The sequence below is a fragment of the Macrosteles quadrilineatus genome, unplaced genomic scaffold (genome assembly GCF_028750875.1).
Source record: "Macrosteles quadrilineatus isolate MER2022 unplaced genomic scaffold, UCM_ALF_1.0 Scaffold_1__1_contigs__length_201487025, whole genome shotgun sequence".
Lineage (NCBI taxonomy): Eukaryota > Metazoa > Arthropoda > Insecta > Hemiptera > Cicadellidae > Macrosteles > Macrosteles quadrilineatus.
In genome coordinates, this window is record NW_026542594.1 from 16,492,077 (window position 1) to 16,509,691 (window position 17,615).

Sequence of the window (17,615 nt, forward strand, 5' to 3'; positions counted from 1 at the left end):
GGAAGGGAGGAAAACAGGTCCACGACGTAGGGAGTGGTGAAGGAAGAAGTGTAGGTGAGCAGTGAGGAGTTTGGGAGTGGATTAATGTATCTGCAATACTAAACTGCTTTCAGAGTAAACTAATGATTTTCCCCGAGCAAAGCTCGGTCCCCAGGTACTAAGTGAGATTATATGGACTATTTACAAGCAAATACAATCGAAAAATTCATTAAAAGATATGTAGGAATGTATGATTTTCACTTTAATTTATGCCAAAATTTCTGGGGGAACCCTCGGACCCCCCTTTTTGATGGGAGTTTTCCATACCCTCCAGACCTCCCGGTAAGTCCGGTGCAACTGTTGCCCAGTGGAAAACCCCTAAAATATGCTCTGCCTACAAATGTGAGCTAACTACTTAATATATAAAAATGCTAAAGCTGGGTTTTCCTAGGCGCAGAAGCGGAGAGCGAAGAGAGGAACACGGAGAGCGAAGAGAGGAACACGGAGAGCGGAAAAGAGATTAACATGGTGTTCCCCTCCGCTTCTAGGAAAACAGTAACATTAAATTACCTAAGACAAGTGGAGTATGCTTTCCGCTTTCTCGCCTAGGAAAACCCGGCTTAAGCATTTTAAATAACAGAACCAAGAAATTTTTTTTTTTTAACCTGCAATAACAAAATTTGTTGTAAGGTGGTGTTAAAGCGATTAACATAGAGGCCTGATATGATTGTTTGATAAAGGTATATAGAAAAGTAACTTTAACCAGATTAGGGGCCGAAAACATTATTGGGCCTAGGGGAGCCAAAATTCTAAATCCAGCCCTGTGTTAAAATGTTTGTCTAGGTGTTTAGATTTGCAAACTCATCTTACATTTTTGAAAAAGTCCCTTGGGCTCTGCCCTAGTGGCTTTTAAAGTTCCCATGTTATCCTTATGAAGAACATATTTGTGCTGCATTTCTTGAGCAATTGTTGAAAGAGCCGAATCATTGCAAACCATGGAAACATAGGAAAGTCATAGAACACCACCAAGTAGAAGAAATAGAAATAATGTTTTTTTAAGAATTTATAATTGTTATGATGAGTGGGACACGTAGAAAACATTAAAAAATAATTTATGAATAAAATTTTTTTTTAAAATAAACGTTTCTAAACGCACTAAAAAGTTGAAAATAATTTATAAATATGTGGAGAGTATAAATACTTGTAAGATTTAAAACAAAAAATGTGGGGTGCATGCAATAGATAATTTACAATTACCTTCACCTATTGAACTACTGTAATGTATTATTATTATCAATTGCATGTACCCAACGTTTTTCGTTTTAAATCTTACAATTATTTATACTCTCCACATATTTATAAATTATTTTCTACTTTTTAGTGCGTTTAGAAACGTTTTGTTTTAAAAAAGTTTTTTATTTATAAATTATTTTCTTCTTTTTAGTTTTCAATGTGTGTGGATGTTAAATCTAGTTCAAGCATCTATATCAGATTAAGACAGAGGCATGTGGGAAATCTAAGGTTTATTTGAGATTTTTTTCATATAATTATGTATTAGATTGAATGTATGGCCTACCTACTAACTATAAATATATTAATCTATTTAATTTATTGTTTACTTTATAGAATCTTACTAATATTATAAATGTGAAAGTTTGTGTGTTTGTTTGTTTGTTTGAAGTTCAATCACGCATTAACTACTGGACGGATTGGGCTGAAATTTGACATGATTATAGCCAACATTCCCGATTAACATATAAGCATATTCCTATCTCAAAAATCCTTTCGGGCTCCGCCCCATTGGCTCTGTGGTTCCCCATATTAACCTTTTGAGTATTCATATTTAAAGGGAATAAAAGAATTTAGTCTGTTTCAACTAACCAAGTTGGTTCTATGGTATGCAAAAGCATTTAAAGTTATAAGATTTACCAACAGGGTGCAGCACTATTACTTTTTTTGCATTTATGGAAACAGCTAATTTGAACTAAGCAACAAAAAATCCATAATATGCAATGAGAAGTGTAAAAGTAGGATTGTTTACAGTTACTTAATTTCATGAATCATTTGTGATATTTTGCGAAACTTTAACAGTTTATTTTACTCTATTGTTTAGGTGAAGTGGTACATATTATGTCTATGGTAGATGTGTAATACTATAGTATACTGTAAATTTAAACAAGCAAATTTTATCAAATCGTGTCCTCCCCCATTGCAAACGCAAAGCTTGAGTATAACTGCAATAAGCATTTTATACTTATATGGCAATCCCGTACGTAGGACGGGTACTCGGCTAGTACTAAATAAATAACAAATAACATTATTAACAAACACCTTTATATCTTCAATCAGATTGTTTATCTTTATTTTGAAATGTTTGTTTGTATAAAGAATAAAGAATCTCTTGGAAGCATAAGGTATTTACTCAGGGGAGGTATAGATGAGCTTACGATGACAGCTGTGAGCTTCTCATTAGCTGAGGGAACACCATTACCGTAACAATACGGTTTGCAGCCGTCAGCCTCGGTGGTCTAGTGGTTAGCGTGCCGGGCTGATATGCTGAGAGTCCCGGGTTCGAATCCCGCTGGAGGCACTAACTTTTTGACTAAGATTTTTTCATTATCAGCAAGTTTGGTTGGTTTGGTTCGGTTATGACAGTTTAATTTTACTATTAAGTCATTATAAAATTTTAGTTGAGCAATTTCTAGTTTTATTTAATGAACAGAATTATTTTTTCTATTAATAAACTTTTTTTATATTATTTTATTATCAGCAAGTTTGGTTAGTTTGATTAGGTTATGATAGTAATTTTATAATAAAAAAATTATAAAATTGAATTTGAGGCATTTATAGCTTTATTTTATGAACAGAACTATTTTTGCGATTAGTAAACCTTCATTGCCAAAATGCTCTCTACTACAGCGCTGTTCACGGAGGAATTTTGAACTAATGCCTCAATCATACCTCCCCTAAGTCAGACCCGGAGCATAACCTGTACCTCTTAACCTCTGCTCTTCGAACTGTCAAATTTAAGTATTTACAGCTGACTTAAATTAGTTGATATATTTACATTCTTTCAAAATGTACACATGGAAAATTTAGAAGCCCATGGGGCGTAGCCCAAGGAAAATATGAAAATTAAATGATATAATATTGCGTTGTCATCCATTTCTGAGCTATGTTTCAAGTTTCAAGTCTCTAGCTCATCGGGAAGTATCAAAATTTGCAAGAAACCGAGTTAATAAAAACAAGCCCATGGGGCGTAGCCCAAGGGAAATATGAAAATTAAATTATATAATATTGCATTGTCATCCATTTGTGAGCTATGTTTCAAGTTTCAAGTCTCTAGCTTATCGGGAACTTAGTATAAAATTGATTGCAAAATTTGTACCGGAAAAGAAAGTGAGCTAATAAAAACGTTTTAACAAGATCAGCTTTTGAAAAATGATAAGATATTTACAAAAATATGTTGATTATATCAGACTGTTACATACATCGTGAGTATTTCCATAATCTTTGAGTCGACTATTTTTTAAAGTCATCGGAAATTATGACTGTTATTCATTTAAAAATAACACCTTCGCAAAATAATACTTCGCAATTGCTCGAATTCGAGCAACAGGTACACTAGGATTTGTTTTATCTTATTCACAGCTTGGGAATAAAATAAACATTTGGTTTGATTTAGTGAACAGTTATGAAGCAACAGTGTTAAAAAGCGATATATTTTTATGGATATAGTTTTAGCAAATTTCCCTATAGGGAAGTGGCTATTTCATTCTACATTTCTACAAAACTATATCAAAAACAGTTTTGACTAATGACTTATATTGTAAAAGCAGATGTACAGCAGCATTACCCAATATAACACCAGTTAATATTGAGTTAGTCCTACCTCCTATGCCAATTCACGATATTTGTTACTTTTGGAAACAAAGTGAGGTTTGTAAAACCAGAAAACCAGTAGAGGAAGAGGAGACATTAAAGCAACCCCTACTGGAACTGCTGTAACAATATTGTAAACTTTGAAACATCCAAATAGGATATAAAAATAATCTAAAAATAATAGAAGGTTCTTGATGAATATGTCCCATAGAAAGATAGTTTTGCCTCACCTAAAAGACCAGTACAATTTTCTTGCTGATTTAGTGGGTCTACAGCTAAAAGAGGGAGCTTGCTGCGTTTGGAATTATTTTATTTTAAGAAAAGCTTAAAAATTGCCAAAAGGCAGTATTTGAACCCAGAACTCCTTAGTAGGACATCTAGTCTGGGACCACAACTGGTTGAATTTCTTTGCCTTTAACGGAACATTAATTCAAGTTAGGGAGTGGACAGAGTTTGAGTCCTGTTTGTCACCAATGTTATTCTATATAAGATAACCAGCAGCTATACCCGTGCCTTGCAACGGGGTCAGTATGCAAAAGAGACAATTTTGGTTCCTTGAAAATGGCTTAAAAATGTTTTCACACCAACCATTTAATTTAGAAACAAAATTTAACTGTATTACTTAACCTGATAATAGTAAGTTTTCGGTAACTCAAAGACTGTAAACACTTATTTAGGCTACATAGGATACAAAATCTATGAATGATTTTAAGGTGCAGTAGAACCTTGATAAGAAGACTCTCATGGGGATTATTAAATAAGACTTGTTATCAAGGTTGTCTTCTTATCGAGGTTTGCAATAACATGTGATTAGGAGTAAAATAAATTCTAGGGGATTTAAAGATGACCCTTGTTATCAAGGGTGACTGTTATCGAGGTTCCACTATATAATCAAATAACATGTTGAATGGTTTGTACTGTAAACAAAAAGCTATCACAATAGTTCCAAACCTGTCAATCATGTAATTTTCTAACATATTTCAGTGAAATTATTTCCTATATCAATGAATAGTTAATTTACAATGACATATTCCCTGTAGAATCTTATTCCAGCATATCACAAACAAATATTAGAACAGACTCAATATAGATTATAAACATAAACAAATGACGTAACTGAAAGAATCCTATACTAATGACATAAACATAATGATTTGACAGTTCCATTTAATGTTAAATAATGTTTACATTCGGGTGAGTAACATCATTTTTAGCGAATTTCCCATAAAGGGAATAAGCTTAAACTGTAGGTCTCATGGTAAGACCAAGACCCGGGACCGATTTAATTTTTTGTTTTGAGGTTTCCCGGAGGCCAAAAACACCCTCCGTTCAAATTCATATATATATATATATATATATATATATGTATTTATAAATATATATGTGTCCGTTAGCGCGATAACTAGAGCAAGTTTGCAACTAGAGCAAAATTTATCCAATTTTGATGAAATTTGGTACAAACTTGTAAACTTATGTTTATTCGAACGAGTTCGCGAACCAGCATGATCGGACAATGGGAACGGGGGTTTATGGGGGGTTTTATGGGGTAATAATTGGTTTTTCCCATTTTAGCGAATTTCCCATAAATAGGGAATTAGCTATTATTATTATTAGCTATTACCGTAGGTTTCGCGGTAACCTAGACCCGGGACCGATTTACTTTTTTGTTTTGAGGTCCCCAGAAGCCAAAAACACCCTCCGTTCAGATTCATATATATATATATGTGTGTTTCCGTTAGCGCGATAACTCAAGCAAAAATGATCCGATTTTGATGAAATTTGGTACAAATGTGTAAACCTACGTTTATTCAAAGGAGTTCTTGAACCAGCGTGATCGGACTATGGCAAGGGGGTTTTATGGGGTAAAAAAAGGTTTTCCCATTTTTGACCCTAAAAACACAAATTTTCACAATTTCTTTCTGAAAAATTTTGTTGAGCTTAAAAAAAGAAATAATTTTATATAATGAAGCATTGTTGTATGCCTAACGGTTAGGAAGATAATTCAAAAAATTGTTACATTTAAAATTCCCATGTTATTCTTATGGAGAATAAACAAACTGTTGTCGTGTGCTTGTTTATGGATATACTAGCGGAATACCCGTGCTTTGCTACAAAAACTTTCAGGTTGGTTGACATTTTTAATAAATTAGTGTTTAAGTTCCAACAACCTTCAGTCAACAATTCAGCTACAACCTGTTTTGCTCCATTCGATCACATATTAAAGCAGCTGTTATAATGTCTCACCCGGTCCATAAAGTGTGTATGCTCAGGGTGGTTGCCCATTACCAGACTGCATAAAGGTTTAGATGCAAAGGTAGTAGCTGCACTTTACCACCATTGCAGTGCATGCCGGGTTTTTATTCTTTCCATTTTAAGGCTTCGCGAGCTATCTTCTTCATAGTCTATTTTCGGATGATATGTCATTGTTGATAGATGTTTCACCTTCCATTGAATCTTTGGTAAATGTATTTCAGGATGAGTTTGTTTCTACCTTTTGCTTGCGTTCTTCGCCTGCATTTCCTTTTGTTTGTCTGTGTACCTGCTACGCCATTTTTTGGCTGACGATTGGGAGAAATGCTTTTTTTTGTGGCTCTAAAACATCGAAGTGCCCGCTAGACAGGGATTGTGTCAATTTTCATGGGATTACGGTTACAGTAGAACCTCAATTACTCGAACCTCAATATCTCGAATTCCTCAATATCTCGATTTTTTTTAAATCCCCTTGAAATCCACATTAATCATAATGTTAAAAGTACCTTTATAAGTCGAAGTTTCTAAATATTTAACCTCAATAAGTCGAATTTTAACAACTTTTGAACAGTAACATTCTACCTCTATAACTCGAATTTTCCCGTCATCGAGCCTCAGTAACTCGAAGTTTACCTTTATAAGTCGAAGTTCGCATGAATGTGCCTCAATAATTCGAAGTTTTGCCATAACAGTGCAAGTCAGTTGTGATTCCTGTCGAGACGTGAAAATCAAACTTCCTGTGTTTGCTTCCCGTGTCTGTTTGGCTAGGCACTGTAGTCAGTGTAGTTTACCCGTTTTGCCAAAGTAGATTCAGTACTTAACTACATTACGATGCATTTTGTTTATTATTTTAATCACACTAGAATTTTCCCTTTAAATATTACTCTCTACAGTCTACATACTTTTTGTATGTACAGTATTGTACCTATTCAGTATTTTTGTTGTTACAGTACCTAGCTTGTTTTTACAGTACATATAAAGAGGTTGACTAACGTTTGCTTTAATCAAACATTATACACAGTAAATGTAGTTCCGTGTATGGATGATATATACTGTATTATTGTTTTGTACAGTATTTAAACTATTTTTTTTGTCATTTAACATGTTTTTTATGTACTTTATCAAACTTATTGCCAAATAATAAATACAGTACTTTATGTGCATTCAAATTGTTTTATTTTGCTTCCAAAGTTACTCTTCAGTAAGTTACGTATAAATACAGTTTGAGTTCGATTATTAAGGTTTAACATGTATAAGTCGAGTTATAAAGGCCATGACGTAACATCACTGTCAGACCCCAACACCTCAGTATCTCGAACTTTTTCATATGGAACCTTCATAACTCGAACCTCACTAACTTGAAAAACTTGATAACTCGAATTTTTATCATAACCCCTTCAGATTCGAGATATTGAGGTCCTACTGTATCACCAAACTTGACATATAATTCACACTATTCCGATAAACCTCGAAAACAAATTTGAATAGGATTGAAGCTACAACCTACCGTCCTACCGGCTTAAAAATTGCTTTGCACACAGTTATTAGTGTGTGTATGTGTGTAAAGTGATAATAAATTAGAGTGAAGTAAATAAACACGCTTCATCTCCTCTGATCACTAAAAGTATTAACTTAAAATATTAACTGTCTACTTTCCTTTTCCCAGACATTATTTTTTGGGAAATAAACCATACAAATACAATAGGCTTTTATAAATATTTTGGAAAAAAGAAAGTCAATAAGTTAATGAATTACGCACTTAAAAAATAAAACTCCTTATTCACACACTATCAAAAATTATTTATTAAACAAACTTCCTCTTTTATAAATATAAATATAGCTAATAATGCTAAAAAAAATTTACAATTAATAGTGCTGCACCCTGTTGGTACATTTTGTAACCTTTTAATTCTATTGATCATCACAGAATCAAATTGTTTAGTTGAAATAGCTGTTAAGATTCTTTAATTCCATTTAAATATGAGTACTCATAAGGTTAACATGGGAAACTCCAGAGCCACTGGGGCGGAGCACGAGAGTCCGATCAGAATAAAAACAGCTTAGTTTTCCTATTTAATGCCTAAAGAATCAGTGTACCAAATTTCAGCCTCCTAGGTAAATGGGAAGTAAGAGAATTAGTGATGAGTGAGTGAGTCAGTCAGTGAGGGCTTTGCCTTTATATAATTATATAATTTATATAATTATCGACCAAGTGCTGAGCAAACGATGATTTTTGTTTTGTATTACGAGGATCTGGTCTGGTCTGGTCTTCAAAAAACCATGATATGAACGATATTAGTAAAGGCCTTGAAATCCTACATGTTTGCAAAAAGGGAAGCAGACTTAACACTCTCGAAGAATTCAAAATTTATAAGGCACAGGTTAATGAGAAAAACAATTTTGAGAGCGTAATAATTCTGAACGAAAAACTTAAATTCAAATCCCATCACATTTTCAATAACATATTAAAACAAAGGCAGAGTTTGACGCCCATTGGTTAGCAGTCCACATCAGCTGATAAGACAAGACCGACACAACTAGTTCAGTCCGCATCCTGACCTTGACAACGGTGTGCGTGCGTCCTGCCCGTGTATTTAATAGGCCTATTTTAAGTATTATTCGTTTTCGTAATGTTTTCATCCCGTCCGTGTGTATGTGTTTGTGTATGTACTTTTAGTAGAAAACAATGACAAGGATTTCACCATCCAACTGCGACGTTTTGACAATGGCCGATACAAGCCGAAACATGTAAACAACCTTAATTTAAAATGAGCTGTTTGTCGGATTTATAAGGTATGTAACCTATTTATTATATTATAAATATAAATATACGAACTTCCTCTTTTATAAAAATAGATTTAAACCAAATTTGGAAATTTTGTTTATTTAATACTAAGCTATCAACATTGCAATAAAAAACACATCTCAATATCTTCCCTGTAGCAGCAAACCTAAGTACTCATTAAAATTAATGTTATTTAAATAGGAAATAAATCTGACAATTTTAAGGGAATATTTTAGTAGAAATCCAGCCAGGAAAATTGAAATTCGCTTACTCTGTAGGTTTTCTGCGGCAGGAGTATTTTACTCTAAAAACATAAAATTTTACAATTTCTCTCCAGAACATTTTGTAGAGCTTAAAAAGAGAAATAACTTGGTATATTGAAGTATTGTTATATGCCTAACGGTTATTGAGATAATTAAAACGTAACAATTAGGCGCATAATAACGCTTCAATATACTAAATTATTTGTTTTTTTAAGCTATACAAAATGGTTTGAAAAGAAATTGTGAAATTTTGTGTTTTTAGGGCCAAAAATGGGAAAAACCTATTTTTACCCCATAAAACCCCCCATAAACCCCAGTTCCCATAGTCCGATCATGCTGGTTTGCGAACTCATTCAAGTTTATCCCGCCTTACACCTTTAAACCAAGTTTTATCAAAATCGGACAAAAATTACTCAAGTTATCGTGCGGATGGACACACACACACACATATATATATATATATATACTGTATATATAATTATCTCTATTAGGGATGGACGAGATTGGATTTTTAGTTCGAGACGAGACGAGACGAGATTTTTTATTTCTCATAAAATTTCGAGACGAGATCGAGACGGGATTTCCCTTCTCATACACAACGGGAAATGCACGTTCAAAATTTTTACCTGATTTTGTAACATTGTTAGATGATTGTTTAAATACAAAAATAATGATAATAGGCAAGAATATTTACAATCTTTCATTAAAAAACATCAGCATAACATTTTTTATTAATCACGCCTAACTTATTAAAAATGCCTACGATTAGGAAACAGTGATATCAGTTAGGATAGAGTTCAACTTATCCTAAAATAAAATAAATCATAAAATAAAAGCAATATTAATTTTTATAAAATAGTTACTTGTTTTGACTTTTTATAGTAATAAAACATTCCTCACACTGCTTACACTTAACAAAACTTCTCAAATGTTATTAAAGTAATATTATTAAAATAATTAAAGTAATATTTACATTTAAAGAATTAATTAAATAAGAACGCCTTCGCAAAGGAAACGCAACTACAACACGCTCCTGTATTGCGGGTATTGCATTGACTTTCTGCAGGCGTTTTTAATTTTTTTTTTTTTTTTTTTTTTTTTTTTTTGTCTCGATAAAAATCTTGGCCAAAAAGAAATCTCGTCTCGTGTAACGAGATTTAAAATTTCCCGAAAACTTCCCGAAATTTTGAGACTTGACCATCCCTAATCTCTATATATAGATATATAAAAATTTGAACGAATGGTGTTTTTGGCCTCTGGGGACATCAAAATGAAAAAGTAAATCGGTCCCGGGCTTAGGTCTTACCATGAGACCTACGGTAATAGCTACTTCCCTATAGGGAAATTCGCTAAAAACTTTAAATTTAAAATTCCCATGTTAATCTTATGGAGATTAAATCAACTGTTGTATTTTGCTTGTTTATGGATATATTTTAATCAAATTTGGCAATTTTGTTTATTTCATACTAAGCTATCAACATTTCAATATAACAAAATTCGATACCTTCCCCATAGCAGCAAACCCAGGTACTCAATTAAAATAAAATGTTTTTTTTAATAGGAAATAAATCTGACATTTTTCAGGGAATATTTTAGTAGAATGCAGCCAGGTAAATAGAAATTCGCTAAGTCTGCAGGTTTGCTGCGGCGGGGCTATTATGTTTATGATCCATACCCTTTCTGTTCTAATATCTGTGCAGTATTTAATATGTTTGAACCAGCTGTGTGTAAAATTGAAATCAAAATTAATTTATTTGACAGTCTGCTGTAAACTTTAAATAACTTCTTGATCGGCATTGTACGTGTTATTAAATTTAAGGACAGTAAATGAAAGGTACGTCTTATAACACTTAAAACATATATTTACGCTTATACTGTTACTCACAAGACGGTAAATAGATAAGTAGTAAGTAAAGGTAAATAAGACGGTAGATGGTAAGTGGTGATCGATTTTGATTGGACACTCCAATCGAAATCGATCACCACTTACCATCTTTTTTGTATATTTACCGTCTTGTAAGTAACAGTATAAGCGTAAATATATGTTTTAAGTGTTATAAGACGTATCTTTCATTTACTTTCCATAAATTTAAACTTTGCGAGATCGTACTTTGTTACAATGGAGACCAATCAATATTTACTTTTAAATCTCTCACCTCAGAATTTTGAAAGCCCGCGGGGCCGAGTCCTAGTTCAATATCGAAGGGGGAATAGTTCTATATGTATCCTCGGAGCGGCACCTTTATTTTTTGTCCAATTTTAGCCCAATTGGCTCAGTAGTTGAGTTTTTGAGTTTAGCTCATACAAACACACAGACACACAGACAAAAAGTATAATAGTATATAGATAGATAGATGATTCATTATATCAACTAGGAAACCTGATAGAGCAGATATATTTGAGTTTAAAAATGATTATCATTTATCATACCACAAGTTATCTATCACAGTAAATAATTAAAAAGGTTAGTTACTGCATGTTGAGTTTTGTTTCAATGATCAATGATGGGTGTGTACCTATTCTCCCACTAAGTTAAGAAACACTAGTTTTTGATTGTATAGTTGTATTTACCTGTGGTCAAGTCAGCTTCAGGCTGGCCTAGACAGAACTGCAGCATAAAGATAGCGATGCCTGTGTTTTGGATGCCCGTCTCCACAGCAATGGCTAGGATATCTTGAGGACTCTGGCCTAGGGTCCAGGCTAGCATGGCTCCCAGCAGATAGCCCAAGAGAGGCAGCAACATTCCTCCCAGCATAATCTGGCAGTCAGAGTAAACAGTTAGTGGGTGTTAAATAGTCAGAGTAGTTGCCTCTTCATGTAGGCCTACTGTGGACAATTTCAATCAAACTGTTAACATTGCACAAAAGTCCAGAAAACAGTTTAGTTTTTGTAAGTACAATCAAAAAATTGCCAATTTATCTCTTCAAAAAAAATAAATAAAAATTGTTTTAAACACATTAGTTTGGAAATATTTTTCAGCAAATAATGTAGTGTTTGCTACATTATCTTGCATTAGAAGTGTATTGGTAAAGCATGGGCTCATACTATTGTCGTCACAAAAATAAATTTGCAGTTTCTACAAGCGCAAAAACGCTTTACAAAATTTTGTTATTTTGTTACTGTAAAAACAAACAGTTTTAAGCAAACTATGGGCTATTAATAAACAGCCTTGTCGAATTAAAGTATTATTTAAAACCAACTACAGAAGCTTACTTGCATACAAAAAATCCATATTTTAAAATTATTACTACCAGCTGTTGGCCCGTCCTACGTACGGGGATCAAGTAGTCGATTAAAACCATATAATTCAACAAATAATATAATTCAGATCAGTTAGTTTACACGCATAAAGACACATTCTGGCAGTTTTAGTAAGGAAAATCATCTTCTAAACAAATCTCACGTGACCACCTATTTCTTTCATCCGATTATAGGCCTATACGAAGTGCGTTTTAAATCCGATAATTTTACAATAAAACAGTGATTGTGTTGATTTGAAAAAAAAAACTTGAAATGATATTGCCGGTCGATTCACACACACACACACTGGTAACTGGTTTTAAGTAGCCTACTGTAGCTACACCACCTTCCATAGAATAGTATCACTTAAATAGTACTTTATTTTACCTCAGTGGCCACTGAAACCTTAAGAGGATTTTGGCCTCCCATTCTCTTCTATCCATTGTCTCTTTCTAATGTTGGTTGCACTTTAGTTTACGTCCTACATTTACTATTATACATTAACTACCAGCTGATTATAAAATGAAACTGTTCTAAACTAAACCTAACCTTAACCAAACTGCAGTATGTGAGTTAATTAGAACATAAACTAAAGTGGGTATTTACTCAGGGGAGGTATAGAAGAGGCTACGATGACAGCTGTGGGTTTCTTATTAGCTGAGGGAACGCCATTACCGTAACAAAACGGTCGGTAGCCATCGGCCTCGGTGGTCTAATGGTTAGCGTGCCGGGCTGATATACTGTGGGTCCGCGGAATTGGCTAACTCTGGAACTCGCTAACCCCATGTTAAATGTCCTAACTTCAAATTTGGTCGATGAGAGGAACTCGCTAACTTGTTCGGTTTCGGAACTGGCTAACTCCGGAACCCGCTAACCCGCTCTAGAGCCGGGTTAGCGAATTCCGTCCTCGTACGGAAGTCGCTAACTCGGTCCCTCGGCGGAACTCGCTAACTCCCAATCAGAAGCCTCGCGGGCTGTCCAATGGGAGCCAAGCACGAATATTTTTGGCCAGTGTTGCCGAAAGTGTAGTACCTATTCGTATCGGCACCATAATGTCGTATCCTACGATTAATAACAATAATAATAATAATATATCTTTATTGTCGTTTGGTAATATAAACATTACAATAGACAAGGTCAACATGTTTTGTTACATATGTTATATAAAATATTAAATATTCTACAGAAAATGTTAAAATAAAGTTAAAAGAATCTTAAAAGGATAAAGCATCAGTAATAATAAAAACTTTGAAATTAACAGGGAAAAGACCATAACACGAAAAAGAATCATCAAGACTGCTTGGCCTCACATTTAAGCGTTGAAAAATCTACATTCTGCAAAAACTCCTCAACTGAATAAAAAGCACGACTTGTAAGCCAATCTGATAATTTTGACCTATACAAATGAATACTTTCCTGATTTCTAAAATATATTGGAAGTTTATTAAATAGTTTTATTTGCAAGTATTTATAACTTTTGATAAATTTTGATAGCCTGGCTTGAGGAATATATAAATCTTTTGATTGTCTGGTGATATACCCATGGATTGAGTTGCAAGGAACAAATTTATTCAGATTCTCTTTAACGGAAACTAAATTGTAAAAAATGAAAATATTAGAGAGTGTCATAATTTTATTTTCAGCAAAAAATGCTTTGCAACTAACCCTATCCGGAATTTCAAACATAATTCTGAGAGCCTTCTTTTGCCATGTAAAGACCCGGTGAGCTCCTGAGCTATTACCCCACAGTATATTGCCATACAGCAAGTGTGAGTGAAATAAACTGTGATAAACAATTAGAAGTGTTGGTTTAGAAACACAATTTTTAAGTTTTCTTATCAAACAACATACTCTTGACAATTTTGAAATGATATTATTGGTTTGTATTTCCCAAGTGAGTTTAGAGTCTATGGATATTCCGAGTAATTTGACAGAAACTGCATTGTCTGCTTCAAGATTACGCAAAGTAAAACAAATTTTTTCTGTTTTATCATGATTTATTTCCAGAAAATTACTTTCAAACCATAGATTACCCAATTCAATGGCGTTTTCTATGCTTTGGTTTGCAGAGTAAAAGTTGTCAGCTGATGAGATGAAGGTTGTGTCGTCAGCATATAAAATTGTTTTGCAAGGAATGGAGTTTGGCAAATCATTAATATAGAGAATAAACAAAACCGGACCCAGTACCGACCCTTGAGGAACCCCAGCAAGGACCTCCTTAAAATTTGACCTATCTTTTCCTAAATTAACAAATTGTAGTCTTCCACAGAGGTATGATTCTAAAAAATTTAGTTCGTGCTCCATTATTCCATAAAATTCTAATTTCTGCAAAAGAATTGTATGTAAGACCGAATCGAAGGCCTTACTGAGGTCTAAAAGTGCCACACTAAGATAACCACCAGATTCAAAACTATCCAAAATATCAGACACCACCGATTCTATAGCCAAAGTAGTTGAACGACCCGGTCTGAAACGAAATTGGTTATTGTTTAAAATATTATTTAAGTTAAGAAAATCAAAGATCTGGGCTTTAGCACAGGATTCAACTATTTTTGATACCACTGGAACCATTGAAATTGGTCTATAATTTGAAATAAGAAATTTATCTCCCTTCTTATAAAGAGGGATTGTTTTACTGATTTTTAAGCAATTTGGAAAGGTTGAAGTAGAAAACACCATATTAACAAGATGAATCAGTGGTTCCATAATGTAAGGAGCTATGAATTTTACAATTTTGTTTGAAAAACCGTAAGCATCTTCACTATTTGATGGATTAAGAGATCTTATTATTTTTTTCATATCATTCTCTGTTACCAATTTCCACCAATTTCCAATTAGGAGTAAGAGCAACGTAGTCGATAAAATAAATATATTTAGAAGTATGTTTAACCACAGAGAAGTTCTTATGATTATTAGGGTGGAAAATGCATTATAGTCTTACCATAGACTAACCAACACAAGTAAACTTTACATCCCATTGTAAACTTTGAAGCTCGTTTTTCGTGTCTAGTTCATGTCCGGTGACACTGATCGCTAGTGTCGACAAAATTGTGTTTCTATTATTTTATAGTTAACTTCATGATTTGTTCCTTACTGTTTGGTTATATAACTAGGGGACGTGTTATTAGTTGTGATTAGAACGTTTTATTTGGTTAAACGAGGTTTTAAATTACTGAAAACAAGAAACAATTGTAAACAAAACACGACCTCTAAAGACAGTACACCTGACAGAACTAACAATACAACTGTCTTCAGATCATCCATAAGGATGAGAAATGTACTAATATAAGGGAGTATGTTTTATATGTGGGTTTCTTACTTAAATAGTAGCTTATTGGTATGAAAAAGATAAAAATGCACATTTAATTTGGATCTATTACATGTTATGAAATATCTATTTTCGTAGTCCGCCATTTGTTTCTTTTATTCGAATAAATACCATTTTGTGAACTTCTGCAAATACAATTTTTGAGTTCGTATTTTATATACTGGGCTTGTAGTAACCTTAAATCATAAATCATAATAAAATTTACACGTTAAACGTCATTACAGAATTACATTGTAGTGGTTATGTATTTTTAAATAGAGCTATTGAATTTAAATAAATATTTATCAATACATTATAAAGTGGTAGGCCTAATGTATTCATGGATTGCATTAAAAGTTAGTCTATGCGTAAATACAACTTGTAAATTTCTTTTATCGTAGGCTATTAGTGTAGAACCCGGGTCATCCTCTAAATTTTGTTAAATTAATATTAATTTTCCGTCTTTCAGAAGGCTTACTTTTTAAAAGTCTGGAGTTTTTTTCCAGGCTGATTCTATCTTATCCAAAAACAAAGCTATTGTCTATTGTGTAGCTCAGTACTGGGGAACGGTGAACCGAGCAATGGCTTGGTATAGTTTATATCGATTGTGAAAGCAATATAAAGGAAACCCAACACTCAAATCAGGAAAATCTGTCAATTAGTTTATTAAAAATCGTGAATTAAAATAACCCTGTCACGTTTTATTATATGAATATTATATCTTCTCCTATTTTTTACTAGTGGGGCTTAGGTGTACAATCTAAAAACTGTGTTAAAACATGTAACATTATTGCTAAAAAATTCAACACATTTTAGAATTAGGCAACTATTTACTAGTAGGCCTACAATGCTTTGGTTCAAACTATTAGGCCTAGATAAAAACTTAGTCTATGTCATCATATTTGTACACGTAAGTTGGACGGTTCAACGACGAACATTTAATTTAAAATCTATGAACTAATTATGAAAGTTACGATGGTTGATGACTGTATTAATTAATGGTTTTGGTTTATTACGACATTACAACTAAATCTGTTTTCCGTGTTTAAGAACTTGCGTGTATTTTAGCTTATTTTCGTAGAGGTTTAATTATTTATTACCAATTAAACTAAATTTTGAATATTTTTCATATTCTATTATTTTCTTTTATACTGATGGCATTTATATTTAAGATCGAAATCATAAACATTTAACTGGCTATTGTACAGTTTAATAAAAAACACTTTTTCATGATTTTTTAATTGTCTTTTAATTACTTTGGGCTAGTTATCTGTTAAAAGTGGAATTGATAACAAAAAAAATAACATTTACTGTATCTTTATAGACACTGACATTTTGAAATACGGCAGTGTACGATTATTTTGTCGTACAAGGTTGGCAACGCTCCGAGCAGTGGGCGCGGCCGGGTTAGCGACTTCCAGAGTTAGCGAATTCCGCCGCGAGACAAAATCGAGTTAGCGGGTTCCGGAGTTAGCCAATTCCTGACTGAGACGGTTAGCCAGTTCCAGAGTTGCCAGTTCCGCCACACGACCAAGTTAGCGAGTTCCTGAGTTAGCCAATTCCTACGTCTCTATACTGTAGGTCCCGGTTTCGAAACCTGCTGGAAGCATTAACTTTTTGTCCAAGATTTTTTTATTATCAGCAAGTTTGGTTGGTTTGGTTCGGTTATTACAGTTTAATTTTATTATTAAGTCATTATAAAACTTTAATTGAGCAAATTCTAGTTTTATTTAATAAACAGAATTATTTTACCGATTACTAAACTTTTGTTATATTATTTCTTTATCAGCAAGTTTGGTTAGTTCGGTTAGGTTATGATAGTTTAATTTTATATTTAAAAAATAATAAAATTGAATTTGAGACATTTATAATTTTATTTTATGAACAGAACTATTTTTGCGATTAGTAA

General features: G+C 33.2%; 1 protein-coding gene across 1 annotated transcript in view; it reads right to left on the bottom strand.

Moving 5' to 3' along the window:
- Positions 1-17,615, bottom strand: part of LOC129004382 (ileal sodium/bile acid cotransporter-like) — an 83,140-nt gene that overhangs the window by 15,173 nt on the left and 50,352 nt on the right. The window contains exon 7 of the mRNA XM_054432957.1: positions 11,731-11,917. Within this exon, the coding sequence (XP_054288932.1) occupies positions 11,731-11,917 (187 nt within the window). The remainder of the gene's footprint in view (positions 1-11,730; positions 11,918-17,615) is intronic.